Genomic DNA, 16,468 nt, shown 5'->3' with positions numbered 1-16,468 from the left:
AGACGTTACTAAATTTATATTTAATTATTATAGACATTACTTACACGTGAAGCACATATTTTAATTAGAACAGACATGGTTTAATCAATTACTATTCCCAGTCTTGGGATGCAATTTTTCAGAAATTAATTAGAACTGAAGTGCAAAAATCAAGCAGATTAGTTTGTAAACTGAATCTAGAAGTCTCCATCATGCTTTCGCGGACGTATACGGTTTTGTAAAGGTATACAATTTTCGAGAAGCTCGCGTTGCTGTCTGCGAGTCGGCTAATCATACGGGAACCGTGTCCAAATTAGCGATGAGCGGATATGTCGGAGACTTGTCTGCTAAACAGGAGAGAGCGTTGCTGCAAGTCAGTTTATTATCAAAGTAATTGTTTTGCGGATATATGTGCTAGAGTTGTATGTTTGTGCAGTTTAAAGAAAGCGTATCAGCGATACCTCAACTGCAAGATGATCGCTACTTGCTACGCTGGTTGAGAGGTAGATTAAGAATTTGTTTGCTGTTAGTCTTAGGGCAATAATTTTGCTTACAGCAAGGAATTTCAATGTACACAAATCAGAGAAAATGATCAGACAGGTATGCATATGCATGGACGTTAATAATTTAATCTAGTCGCTTGAGATGCTGATATGTATTAACTCTTTCTTAATGTTGTTTATGTTTGTTCTTTTGTAGCACATGAGTTATTCCAAAGAATATAAACTTACTGAAATAATGGATTGGACACCACCAGAAGTTTTGCAACGTTTTTACCCAGCAGGATGGTTTGGAGAGGATCGGGAGGGATCACCAGTCCTTTATATTCCTTTTGGAAATGTTGATTTGAGAGGCAAATAGCCACATTAACTTAATTATTAGATTCTCATCTCCTTTTAGGGCCTGCATCAACACAATTTATTACTTGGCTTGGTCTCCTTGCACGTGGAAGGTCTGGAATTATAGTAGCAATGTAGCAAAGACGTGTTTGCCATTGTTCAAATACATTTGGATTGTCAAATTCTGAACAACTGGTTTGGGTGCATTAGCTGAATTTTGTTTATTTGTACAGTCGGTATGCCTCCAGACAGCTAGATAACTTTGCTGCAGTGCCTGATGAGTTTGCAACCGCAATGATACACTGCTCACTTGATAGATTGAAAATGCACAATACATTGAACTTACCCACACCAAGAACAGGACGTCAGGAGGATGAGAATCTAATAATTAAGTTTATGTGGCCTTATGGTACATAGCACTTTAGACTGAAGTATAATGAAGACATTTGCATGTACTTGCCTTATTAGGTTTGCTACATTCAGCTAAACCCTATGATGTAATACGACAGATGTTGCAACAAGGAGTGATGTCTGTTGCAAAAATGCAGCAGCAGTCAGAAAAGGTTATGCACTTATTTTTATAATTTTAAAACTGTTTTTGATTTTTGTTTGTGATGCAGCATGGTCGTGTTATTGAAGATGTCACAGTCATTTTTGACTTAGAGAAACTGAGTATACAGAGACATTTGTGGAAACCAGGTTTGGTGCTTTATTTTATGATAACACTTAAGTGAAACTATCGATTACTTTTATTGTTAAAACTTTCTGTTACTTGTAAGTTCGAATTTGACAAAAATTGTTGTGTGTGTGCATATGTGTCTATTTTTGTGCATTTGATTGTGTGTATTCTTTGTTTGTTGTGTATGTGAGGAAAATTTATAAAGAAGAATGGTTTGTTTAATGTGTGAAATAACCCACAACTATTGCTTTTCATGCTTTACGGATGACACACTAATTATTTAAGGACCTGATCTGGTTTTATGTAGTTAGTATTGCTGAGAGATGTTGATACTTAGTTTGAAACAGTACTGAGTCTGTACATATGTATTTGCTGTAGTTTTGTTGGTTTGTCTGTCTACTTGTTGTTTTAGCATTTATATAGTTAACCTGGAACTCTTGTATAGGGATTGAAGTCACTTGCCGGGTTTGTTCAAATTATCTGGAAGTTGTAGTTCTCCATATGAGCTTCAGAACTTTGAATGTATAGGGATTTAATTTGTTTGAGGCCAACTTTCCAGAAATCCTTAAAGCTGTATATATTTTAAAAGGTGCAAATAACAAAAGGTTTAGAATCAGTAAATGACTAGCTGATTGTCTCTTTGTAACTATTTAGCTTCAAAGATATTTCCTGTTGCATGGGGAATTGTAAAACCATTTGTCGAAGAAAAAACAAGGAAGAAAGTCAATGTACTTGGTGGTAAGTTGATTTTTGATTTTGCTCATGTGTTAAGAACCATATATGATAGGACATTGTATTTTTAGCAAATTGGCAAGAGGAACTACGGAAGCACATTGCTCCTGATCAGTTGCCTGAATATTATGGTGGAAAATGCAGAGATGCAAATGATGATCCCAAATGTGCAGAACATGTAGGTGTTAATGTGGATGCCGCTAACAGACAATCAGACCATCCACAGTCATTAGACAGAAATGAGGGAAAGACAGTTTGACAGGAGTCATGTGTACAGAATGTGTGCTATATCCAGTGCTCACAACTCACATGACAACAGCCTGCGGTAGTAACAATACTTCCTTGTTTAGATGTTGCGTTCACTTTTGTTCAGTTGGATTGCTACTTCTGTTAGACAAGATAGTAGATTTGTCAGGAACAGTGGGCGTTGTAGTCTCATTAGTGGGGTTTGAAACCAAATTTAAACCAGATGTGGAACGAGAGATTGCTCAACCAGTCGCCCTACTCTTTCAGCCATTTTGGTCTTCCAAATGGGTACAGGGATTCCAGATGCCGACTTTTTTAACCTTGCTCTGGTTTCCCAACAGGGAACACATCCCTGAGCTGGCTCTGACTTATGATACAGCAAGTCACCATGAATCTATCAATATACAGCTTATTAGTTAATATTATATTATTATTTTTTAAAGCAAGTAAGGTAAACATTTGTGTTTACAGCGTTGGCGGCTTTGTCAGTCAACGCTTTAATGCCACTACTATGCTTACTTTTTGGGTTGTTTTCTATTAATTAACTAGAATAGATTTGTGTATAGAAGGACACAGAGACAATACCGGTATGTCATTTTTGTTATCTGCATTTAGATTTGCTATGGTGGTGACATTCCTCATTCCTACTATTCATCACAATGTGACCGCGCAAGTGATTCATTGAATGCTACTGACATCAGTATTTCTCGTGGATCAAGACATACAGTTGATGTGGAGGTGACAAAGCCATTGAGTGTCATTAGGTATACCATATATGTAGTTTACATGCAACTACTAGTATTTGGAAGATTTAAGTCAAAGTAAATGACCTGGTTCAAATATGCACAATTTTAGTAATATGAATAGTCTCATGATAGTGCTTAGGGCATGAGCAGATGCATGTTGATCAAGTATAGTGTAATGTGTAAACAGCACTTTATTGTGCATAAGTTGGGCGACAAGGTGGCGACCTTAGTTTATTTATTAAACTTGAAAGCGCTGTAATCTAATATTTGACATTTCCTTTAACAAAATGTTTTATGTTATTTTACATTATTCAATTAATTAATTAGTTGCTTTATTTGTACGTGTGAATTTATGAATATTTCCAATTGTAACTGATGTGTTGTGTAGGTGGGAATTCCAAACAGATAGTCATGATATTGGATTTGGTCTCTTCTTTAAAGGGCAGGTGGACTCTAGCATTTCCATGTCAGTAGATGAAATGGATGAAATGGTAGTAGCCTTGTTGCACTAGATTTTACTTCAAGTTATCATTTTGTACTGCTAGGTTTCCATAAAACGATGGGATTGTCATCGTGTGCCAGAAGATGGTCACTTTGTGGCTGAGCTGGTTGGAACATGTATGTTGAGTTGGATGTATAGTTGGAAGTAGGAACTATAGATAGCTACTTTGTAGATGTCATCTGTTTTGACAACTCTCACAGCTGGCTAAGGACGAAGAATGTCAGGTTTGTTGTAGACGTATTGGATCCAGTCAAGATGGATGAGGAAGATGAAGTGTTATCATGATTGCTGGTTCTTGTAGACATTTGTTTTGTGAAAAGTGTTGCAATTGATTCTACTGTTTTATTTGGTACTTTTGAATGGAGGCTTAATACAAACTTATATGACAAACGTCAGAATGCTTTTACAACAATAAAGTATGCTTTCTGTCAAGGCTGCTGTGCAGGACAGCAAATGCAACATCATAAATATAGAACTTTGTGACGTAAACGTTCAACAAACGAACAGAACTGTATTTCAGAGGTGGACCACGATATGGGAAGTAAATATGGTTGGTCTTATTGCAGTATGTTTTGTAAATAGAGATACTTTTGTCTAGTTTTCTTGAGTAAGACATTTAGCGAATTTGAGATAGGATAGTAATGAATATTTAGATAAAAATGGATTTTTTAGCGTTGCTCAGTTTAGAAAGGACTGCTGCACCAACAGTGTAACACAAGAATAGATTTTCTCTAGCAGCATTATTAAGGTTTTTAATGGAATGGAATCAATACGATAAGTAAAGAGAGAAATGAGTTACAAGGAATTATGGCGTATAAATTTGTTAGCGATTAATTCAATTTAATATTATGTAATTACGTTCTATGGAAGTGTAACTTTTCTGCACTTTACTGGATTTCACTTTGTTTGACGATTAGTTGTGTAGTTGCAGTTTGGAAACTGATAATTGTTGATATGTAAGATTGTAGACAATCATTTGGAAGACTTTATAGTAGTCTTGAACAGATTAGAATATCTAACTAAAAAGCAATCTTTTGTGATTACTAAAGAACGCGGGAAACGTATAGCAACTTATAATACTTTACACTTAGTTGCCAGAATTTGCAAAAATGTACTCAATCATGTTTAGACCTTGATTGTACAATGTATTACTAGCTTATTCTCTTTCGAGTGTTCAGTGATTCTCTGGACGATATGAACGTTAGCGTCAGCTAAGTAATCAAACTATAGTTTATGGTCTGAACTATTGCTTTGAATGCCACAGTGCATTTAATTTGATAGCAAAAACAAGGGGCGTGACCTGATATCATGTGTCATGTGAGTCTACATGCATGTGACTATGTTACTAGGCAAACTAAATGGACGTGCAGTCTCGTGATAGATCAAATGTTTCGGAAATGCAGGACAGTATCATCTCACCAGGTATTAAACGTGAGTGCTCTAAGCAACGCCCAAGTGGGCGGGCACAAAGCTTTGCAGCCTAAATATGTAAATTATTGCCTGGACATTTGTCTTTCTCAGATGATAAACATTTAAGCTTTTACGTGTACAGTACAGTCAGCATCTTCATCGACCCTGCCCATGTTGTTTCACTTTCTTTAACGTGTTACTACAAGTAGAACAAGTGATGTAGAGCCTCGTTTATGGAGCTGTGTTTACTGAGACAATTATTGAACGTAGCTTCACCTTTAAATAGCTTTCTACTGTTGTTCTAGCGAATTATTATGAACAGTTTAGTTTACTTCTTATCTAGTGTATAATTAACTTTTTGTCATTTATTAATTTTTGTTATTTATTTATGCGTGGTAACTTGTCTAGAGTTGTAGATACTTGTAACTTTATGCTCCCATACTTGGCAACATATCCAATCTATTCTGTATCCTTCCTTTTGGCTAACTTACTAAGACCTGATTTCTCTCCGTTACTGGCCTTTCTAGCTGATCTTTTCTAGATATACTGCAAGCGTAGCAAGTGGTCTAGGAGCCAAAATGAACGTGTTTAACACACACACACACACACACACACACACACACACACACACACACACACACACACACACACACACACACACACACACACACACACACAGTAATGAATTTTGTTGCGCCAGAAGTAGGTTCTTATATAAAAACAGTTGATTGCATGACAAATATTAAGTCACAACAGCTTTCAAGTTCTAGTTTTCTGATTGTATGAATTTGAAAAACCATTGGATTTGTTACACTGTATTTAATCGATACTTTATGTACTGTTTTAGAAGAAGAGGAAGATGTAATAACATGTGGTGATGCCATTGAAGCATGTGGATTCGGAAAGTTTCAAATTGGGCTCTCTATCTTTGCTGGACTTCTCTGGGTGTGTAGTGCAATAATGCCCTCAACTGTATATCTAAATAGAAAATAGATCAATAATTGCAAAAGCACAATAACATTTACTAGATGGTTGATGCAATGGAAATCATGGTTTTGGCAATATTGGCTCCTACTGTTCGCTGTACTTTTCATCTGACGTCATTGCAGGAGGGCCTCTTTGGAACAGTAGGATCATGCACATGCACACAAGATCTTAACAATATTGTTCTCTCTTTTGTTGTTTATGTAAACTTTAGATGGTGTTTGGTGGTATGGCAATTGGTGCGGGGTTGTGGGGCAAGTTTATGGACATGTATGGCAGAAAGAAAGTGGGTTACAGATATTATTCATTTTGTCAAGCCAGTTTGAAATATGGGATATTCTCAACATCTAGCAACGTATCAAGTTATTGTGTTCTTGATTTCTTCTTTAGGGAATTTTTGTTTTTTGTGTATTTGTTGCTGTTACATCATTGGCCAGTGCATTTGCACCGAACTATGTGTCTCTGGTTGTGCTACGTACAGCTGTTGGCTTTGGTATATCAGGTGGAGCACAAGCGTATGACATGAACATATATATATGTTAAATAAATAGATTAACTAAGTAACATCTAGCTGTGTGTTTTTCTAGTGTAACGTTCTACCTTGAATTTCTTCCTGCCAAAAGTCGTGCCTACTGCCTTGTGTTTCTGGAGGCAAGCGGATTTCTATTATCCATCTAATTGTTTTATCACTTCTTTCCTCAGTTATTTTTCTGCTGTGGAACATTCCTCGAAGTTCTTCTGGCAATGATTCTCATGGGTCACTTTAAGCTAAGCTGGCATTGGCTGTTGGGATTCTCCGCTGTCCCAATGTTTATTGACCTCCTGGCCTTTGTGGTGAGACATTATACCAGTCTATTGATTGCATGAACACCATTTTAATACAGTGCTCTCTCTGGTTTGTACTTGTTCTTGCTACCTGACCACCTGCTTTTATGAATCACAGCTTGTACCTGAGAGTGCACACTATCATATGGCATGCAATGAAACTGACAAGGCAATGGAGGTTCTCAAACGTGTTGCAAGAATAAACAACAAGGAATTACCGAGAGGACGTCTGGTGTCTCAATCTGAGAAAGCAAGGATTCAAGAGAAAGCAAGGATTCAAGTGAATGCAAAGACACCAAAAATATTGGGAAAAGGGGAGAAACAGTTGCAATTGTCACTAAACACTTCAGGAAATGTTGAAGAATGGGAAGATCCTGTTATGCCGGAGACAAATCCTCTAATTGGGCCACAAAAGCAGAAATCGGACAGTCATGGAGTATGAGTATCACTAAATTGTTATAAAATATATGGTAGAATGGTAATATTATTTGATTGTCTGTCTCAGATTGGCCGAGGTCATGTTACTGAGCTTTTCTCTACTCGCTTGCGAGGAATGACAACACTGTTGCTGTGGATTATATGGTTTGGAGCTGCATTTAGTTACTATGGCATTGTCCTTTTTACAACGGAAATGTTGACCATCATTCAGCAACGAGAGAACAATTCAGATATAGTTCCATGTATTTGTAAGTCTATAAGCATGCAAGGCATGCTGAATTGGTTTATAACCTTATCTCTTGTCCTAAGCATCTGCACATTCACATTCAAGCTCTGCAAATTCAACATGTCAACTGCTTAATATAGCTGATTACGAACAACTGTTGTGGACAACTGCTGCTGAATTTCCAGGTACTTAATAACTATTAATTATCAATGTGTCTTTGTATTTAGGGCTGTTGTGGGTGAATGAGCAGGAGTGATACTAACTGTCTTGATCATCGAGCGAATAGGCAGGAAAAGAACAATGATTGTGGAGTTTCTGTTGGCAGTTTCTTGCTTTTTTCTTATGTACATTTGCCCCATTCACAGGTACACATTTGTCTCTGTATGCAGAGATATACAAAGTAATTAATAAACACTATCTGTTAACTATGTATACTAGGACTGTTTTATTGCTGTTCATTTTTGGAGCTAGAGGTGCTCTAACTGGAGCATTCCAAACAGCTATTGTATACACACCAGAGGTAAAATATGTGAATGTAGATCCAATATGTACGAGCATGAGTACTGTAGGCTACTACAGTAGTTTGATGAATCTTTATTGACTGTGTCATGATCTCTTCTGTACTCTTTGTCTTTAGTTTTACCCTACAAACATAAGAGCTCTTGGTACAGGGATTTGTAATAGTATCTCTCGAGTTGGAGCTATGGTGACACCCTTCGTGGCCGAAGTATGGATAATGACATTTCATATTATATCACATAGTACATATACACAAATAGGTTTTACTGAGGGCAAGTGTTCGAGGAGGTGAAGGATCGTATGCTGCTGCATGTCTCATCTGTACTGTGTGCGCACTTTTGCTACCTGTTGAAACAAAAGGAAGAGAACTGGATGTGAGTTGCAGCTGGTAATGCACACTGTGTTATTGAATGTGCTGGATCTTATGCAGGATGCATCAGACAAAAGACTTCCTGCAGAGTCGAAAACAGCAGAAGTTGAAAGTTGAATTGAGCAAAAAATAACGATGTTGTCTAAGTTTTGGCAAATTATATTTTATTCGCACATATTCTGCTTGCACATCAAGAATAATCATAACGATATATTCTGAAAAAAATTAATACTCAATGGTGCCAGAATTTACACAATATTATAAAGTGCTATAATAGGTGTCAATGTGTTTACAGTTGCCAGACATCCACAAGAGCACATACATTTTCTTCCAGCTTCCAGAAAGAACATAACAAATAACTAACTTTGCCAACAATTGAAACAAGGGAGTAATTACCGTAGCACAGCTCAGATATGGTTAATTAACAGTAATCCCTATCTGAGACATGTACATTACTGCAATGCTTTAATGGGTTTTAATAGTTTGACAGCAACTATACATTGTCTCTAACAAGGCTTCATTGCCTTTCACCAAAATATAAATTTTAGATACCCCAAATATTGATGGAGATGTTGACACACGGATATGATAAAACCAGTATACTGACAGAGTGGAAAATGTCCCACTGAACAGTAGGATAGAGGACAATGTCCCACCACTGTGTTGTTTGTCCGACCAAACACTGTACCAGTGTTGGGACGTGTTTGGACAAACCGTCCATTGGTATGCATATATATGATAGTAAACCTCGTCTCTTAGCACATGATGACCTTTCCAATGGTGTAACTGTTAATTTCATGAACTTAGGTGCTTCCTAGCATGCTTTATCCAGAGAAAACCTCAGCTGTGCCATTTCTCCCTTGGAAGCTGGTTATTAAAATTACATGCAAAACGGCTGCAGTAGCAGAAGCACTTAATTAGACATGTCACACCATAAAGAATGTCCTAAAAAGGCTTAGTCTGTCCAAGTCAAAATAATTCCCTATTTTCCACACTGGTTGATGACCTGTTACTTATACATCTTTATTTGATTACTCCATAGCGTTGGTCTAGAGACTGGCATGAAACAAAGTTAGCTGAGTAAGAAAGAAAAAAAGATTCATTTGTGTTTCAATTTGCACAAGCTGTATTCTGTAGACTGCTAGTCGTGTTGGCAAACAGAAGATTTCTAACTTTGTATTTGACATGATGTCAAATTGTAGTACGAGTATCATAGCCTCGAGTATCATAGCCTTGTCAACAAGCATTGCAGTGTGTCTGGTGTATGTCATATCTGCACTTGAAATCAATGCTATGCTACATACCATAGTAAAATCAAATCTTTGCATGAATATCTTTGCTTGAATAGCCACTTAGGGCAAATGCACAACAATTGATTTATCATTTTTACATTTTGAGTTGATATGTAACAATAAAACATGTAGACATCTGTTCCTGCCACTTTAGATAAGAACTCGCCAATAAATTAAACTGAAGATAGAAAGGAAGAGACGAAAAAGGAGAGAAAAATAGTTTGATAAAACTGCTACATTTACAAAGGTATTTGTTATTTAAAAACAGTTACCATAGTGAAGTAGTGAATTCATAATTTATGTTCCTCAATACCTTTCAGTGCCATCTATGAATGTTCTATAGTTCAAGTTACATCAAAATATCAAGTTTAAGCGCACCCTTTTCCCATGAAGTGGTGAGTGATTCCCAAATAGTATAAAAACTATTCAAGATAAGCAAGAGAACCCTCATTTCCAATACTTACTCAAAGTTCTCTGCCTTTTGTTTCAATTGGCAACAGCAACGAGCAAATAGCAGCAACAATACAAAATGCAGCATACAGCCCTTCTCCACCTCGTAGTGTCTTCCTTAATAACACCTATACAATCACATACATATATTCTAAATCAAAGCTATGGCAGATACTTTTATATGTTTACTTCAGCAACAAAAGGAGTGGCCATGGCTCCAATACGAGCTGAAGAGCTACAGAATCCCAGTCCAAGAGCTCTGATAGAAGTGGGATATACCTAAAGTGCAATGTTGTTGCAGTGTAAAAAGATAAACTTACAACTTAGATCAAATTCACCTCTGGTGTGTACACATAGGCTGCTTGGAAAGCTCCTGTCAGGGCACTTCTTGCACCAAATATGAGAGTCATTAACACAATTCTGTAAAGTAAATCTGAGAAAAGGTGCTAGTTGTAGCCAGTGTGCACAAATTTTGACATACTTGTGTATTGGACAAATAAACATTAAAAAGAAGAAGACAACAGCTAAGGAAAATTGAACTGCCAGTGTTTTCTTTCTTCCAATGCGTTCAATGATTAGAACAGTGAACAAGAGACCTAAGAAATAGAGCTCTGTTGACAACCATCACCAATTGAAATTCAAATCTCTATGTTGGTGTCACACATGAAGTGATAAATTCTTTTACTCTATTATTAGATGTAGTCGTTTGCTAACCTGGAAATTCTGCTAGTGTTGTCCATAGGACTTGAATATAATCATCAAACTCCAACCTCTTGCACTGGCCGTCTGTTCGATTATGTTCTACTCCTACCAGTATCAACAATAATCGTACAATGAATGAATGAATGCGTGTGTATAATGCATTTCTTTACTTGTACACTGAAGAACATCTGAACTGTAACTACCACTGGTATTGGCAAATAAAGTGCTGTTAACACTATCAGCATTCTGCTCCTTGATGATATCCAGTATTTCAGTGGTGAGAAGAACAACACCATAGTAACCAAAAGCTGCAGTCAACCAGACAATCCAGAGCAGAACGGTTGTAGTAGCACGCTCTTGACTTGAAAATAATTCCAAGAAATTCCCTTGCCGAACCTGACACAAACAATTACAGTAATCAGACATTCAAGTAACACTATCATGGACACTGTACTTCTTCATCCTTTTCCGAAGCCCTGTTCATTAGTCTCTCTGTGTCATCATTCGTGGGTGACTTTCTATCATCCTCATCAGTCTCACCATCATCATCACATGGTGACTGCTGCTCCAAAGCCAACATCTCAATCATTTCTTTTTCGCCCTTGGACACCAATCGTCCTTCAGGCAATTTCTTTCCATTAATTCTAGCAATCTGCTCAAGAACTTGAGTTGCATTTTCCATTTTGTTGCTTGCTACTAGATATCTAATGCTCTCTGGTACAAACTACAGCAGAAAATCAATACCTTTGATGAAATAAGATCACAAAACCAGTAAAGATAATGCATATAAAATGTGTATTGTGACTTTGTAAATTAATAAATAAGCTTTAACACATGCACTTGTACACGAACACACAGACTGTCAGTCCATGCATGTACACACCTACATGCATGCGCATGCGCACTCACACACATACACACACACACACACACACACACACACACACACACACACACACGCACACGCACACGCACACACTCTGCATGCACAAGGAAGTATAACAACAGGTACATCAGAACATTAGGTAGATCGCAGATTCTTACAATAAAAGCCAGCAGATCTATAAATAGTGGCACTGCAGTAAATCCCAACAACCAATGCCAGTCCAACTTAAAATGGCCAAGAACAACAAGAGCCAACAGAACTTCCACAAATGTTCCTAAAGCAAAGAATACCTAACCACAGCACAACAATTAGCAAATGTGCACAACCAGTACTATTATTGCATCTACACAATACCTCAATAAAAATGAGGCAATATGCTCGACTCTTTACTGGAAGGAATTCAGCATAGAAAGTCACTCTGCACAAATCCAATGTTTACTACAAACCACACACACACACAGCAAACCTTGACTCTACACTCACGCTTGAGCACCTCCAGCAATGCCAAACCCAACAATTCCTCTAAATATTACCAGTAGAGGGTAATTTGGAGCGAAGGCACTCACTAGTGACATCACAGATACAAATACACAAAAAATAAAGAGACCCTGGATACATGTACAGTATATATAAAAGTCAGTGAAAAACAGACTAATTCACATCTTCCATTACTTTTCTTCGACCAAATTTGTCCATGAACATGCCCCACAAGCCAGCTCCGAGGAGCATTCCAGCAAACACAATCTGCAAATGTTACATGATTAAGACATATTTGTGGCAATAATGATAAACAATAAAGTTGATTGTGTACTGTAGTGATAAGACCCTCCTGCCACGTTTCCAAGTTGTAGTCACAACGAGCTTCTGGCGCTAGTATGGCTAAAACCATGATTTCCATGGCATCGACCATCTATATTATACCGAGCAAAAATTCTTGTTAGTGCAACAGTTACTGCACTACCCACATGAAAGAACAAGCAACATCAGAAAACATAAATTTCATACTTGTACACCAAGAACACATTTCTATTATTTTATTATATATCTGCGTCGCACACATACATAAACACGGTGCATATTAAACATAAAAAAGAAAGGCAAAACAGAAAGACTACACATATCTACAACAGTCAACAGAAAAGACTTCTCTAGGTGTAGTGCTACTGAAGCATGAAGGTTGCATTAATTAACCATTCACATTTACATCTTATATTTCATTTTTTCACATTTTCCTTTTCATCCTAACTATTTCTATCTAAGCTTCAAAATCTGGTGTTTTAATCATAGGCATGAGCTATCATAGTCTCAAAATGACTCCATCCAAAGAACTAATTAATAAGTCGCCTTCTTGATTGATAATTATTTTAATTAAGAGGCGCACTAAATAGGTCCGTTTTTACGGTTTCAGACTTGATAAACCCAAAAAGACAGGATGTGACGTCACCAACTGTAAGCATACCCATATGAGTCCAGCGAACACTGACAGTCTGATTTGAAACCACCCGAACCCACATGCTTCAACGGCATCTTCAACAGTGTAAACTTTATCTACATCACAAATAAGCAAATTCCGTCACCAACCAATGTACAATTCAATGTGATTTAGAGCGAGAAGTGAGGCCTACCAGACGGATTGAACTCAACCTGAAACTCGTCTCCTTCTTCTCCGTCATTAGATTCGCACTTAGTTAACCGCACATCCATTGTAAGAAACTACAACGACTGTGCACATGTGTATGAGAGGTGTGGTTTGTTGTCCTCGGATACCCAAACAAAATTAAGAAACTAAATTTTAGAACAGTAGATAGACTAATACGCGTACACGTACCAGTAAATGTACGAAGTCTTAGTACCAGCTTTGAACAATTATTGTTTTCTAATCTAGTATTTCGAATAATTTAGGGATCTTACACACAAGCTTGTCCGCACATAGGCCACGCGTGCGCAACTTGAGTAGCCACGGAGAATGCAAGTGCGGGAGCTATCTCACACTCTTCCTCCTCACTCCGTTAGATCTCTAATTCGACAGTGGTTAGCTGAAGATACGCCATCATTTGACTGTGGAGGATTTGTAGTGGGAGACAAAGAGGATGAAGCTTGGTTGTTGTGCAAGTCACGTGGAGTCTTGTCAGGCTGTCCGTTCTTTCAGGCTGTATTTGATGAGCTAGACTGCTCAGTTCAGTGGCATCAACGCGAGGGAGACTTATTGGAACCGACGAATGGCCTTCCTTGCCGTGCAGCAACAATCAGAGGAAAAGCAAGAAATCTGTTGCTTGGAGAACGAGTTGCATTAAATACAGTATGTCGATCAAGTGGCATAAGCAGTGTTGCTAGACACTTGAGAGAGCTAGCTGATAAAGCTGGTTGGAAAGGTGAAATTGCGGGAACAAGAAAGACAACACCAGGGTTTCGTCTGGTCGAGAAATATGCCTTACTGGTGGGTGGTGTGTCCACTCATCGTTACGACCTCTCTTCCATGATAATGCTCAAAGACAACCACATTTGGTCTGTTGGAGGTATCAAGAGTGCGATTGAACGAGCTCGTCAGGTTGGTGGCTTTTCACTGAAGATTGAAGTCGAATGCAGGTCTCTCGACGAAGCCATTGAGGCATGTCAGTGTGGAGCAGATGTCGTTATGTTAGATAACTTTAAACCTTTGGATTTACACGAGACAGCAAAACAGGTGAAAGAATGCTTTCCACATGTTATAATGGAAGCGAGTGGAGGAATTCAACCAGACAACATTCAGGAATATTTTTCCTCACACATTGATGTTATTTCAATGGGTAGTCTGACTCAAGGATATCCCGTTGTTGACTTTTCAATGAAGATTCAGAAATAAGATCAATAATACAGCAATACAATTTCTTTTCCACCCATGCCTAAAACACTCGCCTAGACTACCCGTAACCAAAGCAAACTATTTGCAATTATTTGTAATAACAGCACAGTTGATTGGTCATCCTGTTTGCATTATGATCCAAAACAAGAATAGTGCACCAAGGGCCATGAATATTTGTGACAGAAAACGCTCTTGTGGGTCTGGCTGTTGTGGATTTTGTCCTGCTGTCCCTCCAAACTAACATGTGATAACAAGTACATGCATATAGCATATGGATATTGAGTGATTCCTGTAGGACTTACAGCTGCAGTCAGGCCAAAGTGGAAGGGAAGACCAAAGGAAACGTGGAATCCCGGTAAATCAAACATGTTGTTAGCCCATACCTGTAAAGACAACAACAAGCATCACTCAGAACTGAACAAATCATATAACAATCTTTACTGAACGGTTTATTTAATTAACTAACCCCTTCATTTCGCGGACGTTCTTGTCTCTCTGCTTGTGGTCTTGGGGGCATTTTGTCTCTGGGGTCTCTCTGGTTTGCATCCCCTCTACCATACAACGGCACAACACTGTCCCTATCGATGGCTCCCTTACAGACTGGGCAGACAGGATTGTGAGGACGAGTTTCTAGCCACTGAAATCGATTGTTAACAACACGACATGATATAGGAAATTAGGTAAGGATCTGACCTGATAAAGACATGGCCAGCTGTAACACAACAAGAAAGCAAGTCAGCACAACAAAATCCATCCAGTTACAGCACATAAATTTTTCACAAAATAAGGTCAAGCTAATTAATTACTGGACATATAAAGAGTGAAAAAGGTTTCAGATATTGCATTGTTGGCTAGAGTCAAGTCAGGCATACACCCTACATTCTACTAGCCTCGGCCTCCCAGACCCGTGTAGCACAGATTCAAAATTGTCCTCCATCGATTCAAAATCGATTCAAAATTGTCCTCCAAAGGAATCAGCACACACGGGTCTGGGAGGCCGAGGCTAACATTCTACCAAGATGTACTGTCAATGTCAGTCGGGTGTGATTGTGGAAAGCACCCAAAAAAATGTTACAGATGTTTGCTTACGCAAACTGATGCAATAAGAATACAGACTGAAAGTACAGCTGCAGTGCCACTTGTAGTGGGAGGTCACTCAGCACTTAATAAATTAATTAATTAATAAGTTTAGTAGACCCCACATCTAAAGACACTAAAAATGTAGATCTAGTAAGTCAGAGAGTCAGAGTTTATTGTGCTACGAATAGAGCTTCTTGGTTTTTCTCTAAGTAAAAATAAATTCTTTATTGACAGAGCAGCACAATACAAGTGACAATCTAGCCCTCAAAGGGGTATGTAGCTGAATCCTCAAGCCCAAGCACAATACATCTTGTAATTACAGGTGCGTACCTATTCAATAGACAAAAGCAATTTTTAAATGTCCGATCACAAGGTTTCCTAGTCTGGTATTTGTCAGAAAACGCTCTAAGAGCTAGGGCCTATCAGTTGGTTTGTGCTACATTCTACTAAATACGTATCTCGTGAAATCACCAGAACAAATGTCCGCATCTGCTGACAACGGCATCTTTCGCCATATCAAGGCAAATGTTACATTCGAAGTCTCTTGTGTTTGATGTCGTTTCCTCTTCTGGGGGTGCCCCGGTTGAAGTCTCACTTTCGGAAGCCATCACGGAGAAAAATGATAATACGAATCAATCCGCTTTACCAGTAAATAACGCACTCAACGTGAGAAACGACGGAGAAAAGCCAAAGACTTGAAGGTGACTAGACCATCCGGGCA

General features: G+C 38.1%; 5 protein-coding genes across 7 annotated transcripts; 3 read left to right on the top strand and 2 right to left on the bottom strand.

Moving 5' to 3' along the window:
• Window positions 1-17: 17 nt before the first annotated feature.
• On the top strand, window positions 18-4,277 carry LOC134189538 (SEC14-like protein 2). Of its 2 annotated transcripts, XM_062657842.1 has the most exons (14): window positions 18-352; window positions 416-482; window positions 536-579; window positions 679-832; window positions 1,287-1,381; window positions 1,439-1,517; window positions 1,943-1,962; window positions 2,026-2,086; window positions 2,152-2,235; window positions 2,301-2,407; window positions 3,091-3,239; window positions 3,610-3,712; window positions 3,767-3,839; window positions 3,896-4,277. In XM_062657842.1, the coding sequence occupies exons 1-14, from the start codon at window positions 299-301 to the stop codon at window positions 4,006-4,008; spliced, it is 1,203 nt and encodes a 400-aa protein (XP_062513826.1). In that variant the 5' UTR covers window positions 18-298; the 3' UTR covers window positions 4,009-4,277. The 2 variants fall into 2 exon arrangements, with proteins under 2 accessions (XP_062513826.1, XP_062513834.1); XM_062657850.1 differs by lacking the exons at window positions 18-352; window positions 416-482; window positions 536-579 and having other exon boundaries at window positions 700-1,227; window positions 3,896-4,276.
• A 727-nt stretch (window positions 4,278-5,004) lies between these two features.
• On the top strand, window positions 5,005-8,781 carry LOC134189492 (synaptic vesicle 2-related protein-like). The gene is made up of 15 exons (XM_062657780.1): window positions 5,005-5,145; window positions 5,981-6,078; window positions 6,162-6,260; window positions 6,332-6,403; window positions 6,508-6,632; window positions 6,705-6,768; window positions 6,820-6,951; window positions 7,061-7,378; window positions 7,448-7,628; window positions 7,690-7,791; window positions 7,857-7,971; window positions 8,045-8,126; window positions 8,244-8,333; window positions 8,386-8,499; window positions 8,556-8,781. Exons 1-15 carry the CDS (start codon window positions 5,082-5,084, stop codon window positions 8,610-8,612), a joined length of 1,713 nt encoding a protein of 570 aa, XP_062513764.1. The 5' UTR covers window positions 5,005-5,081; the 3' UTR covers window positions 8,613-8,781.
• Window positions 8,782-9,984: 1,203 nt separating this feature from the next.
• Window positions 9,985-13,578, bottom strand: LOC134182183 (synaptic vesicle 2-related protein-like). Of its 2 annotated transcripts, none has more exons than XM_062649555.1 (14): window positions 13,451-13,578; window positions 13,285-13,373; window positions 12,637-12,735; window positions 12,498-12,569; window positions 12,309-12,433; window positions 12,180-12,243; window positions 11,984-12,115; window positions 11,394-11,663; window positions 11,110-11,335; window positions 10,952-11,044; window positions 10,719-10,848; window positions 10,576-10,657; window positions 10,427-10,516; window positions 9,985-10,365 (listed from the first exon to the last, which is right to left on the bottom strand). In XM_062649555.1, the coding sequence occupies exons 1-14, from the start codon at window positions 13,527-13,529 to the stop codon at window positions 10,252-10,254; spliced, it is 1,665 nt and encodes a 554-aa protein (XP_062505539.1). In that variant the 5' UTR covers window positions 13,530-13,578; the 3' UTR covers window positions 9,985-10,251. The 2 variants fall into 2 exon arrangements, with proteins under 2 accessions (XP_062505539.1, XP_062505548.1); XM_062649564.1 differs by having other exon boundaries at window positions 10,719-10,833.
• Window positions 13,579-13,779: 201 nt separating this feature from the next.
• LOC134183874 (nicotinate-nucleotide pyrophosphorylase [carboxylating]-like) lies at window positions 13,780-14,729 on the top strand. The gene has a single exon (XM_062651442.1). The coding sequence runs from the start codon at window positions 13,792-13,794 to the stop codon at window positions 14,665-14,667; it is 876 nt and encodes a 291-aa protein (XP_062507426.1). The 5' UTR covers window positions 13,780-13,791; the 3' UTR covers window positions 14,668-14,729.
• On the bottom strand, window positions 14,651-16,466 carry LOC134183884 (E3 ubiquitin-protein ligase RNF185-like). The gene is made up of 5 exons (XM_062651453.1): window positions 16,219-16,466; window positions 15,361-15,379; window positions 15,134-15,304; window positions 14,970-15,050; window positions 14,651-14,904 (listed from the first exon to the last, which is right to left on the bottom strand). The coding sequence occupies exons 1-5, from the start codon at window positions 16,353-16,355 to the stop codon at window positions 14,785-14,787; spliced, it is 528 nt and encodes a 175-aa protein (XP_062507437.1). The 5' UTR covers window positions 16,356-16,466; the 3' UTR covers window positions 14,651-14,784.
• Window positions 16,467-16,468: the final 2 nt, after the last annotated feature.

The sequence above is a fragment of the Corticium candelabrum genome, chromosome 1, assembly GCF_963422355.1.
Source record: "Corticium candelabrum chromosome 1, ooCorCand1.1, whole genome shotgun sequence".
NCBI classification, from domain to species: Eukaryota; Metazoa; Porifera; class Homoscleromorpha; order Homosclerophorida; family Plakinidae; genus Corticium; species Corticium candelabrum.
Note: the sequence above shows the minus strand (reverse complement) of the source record. Positions and strands in the feature narration are given on the sequence as shown.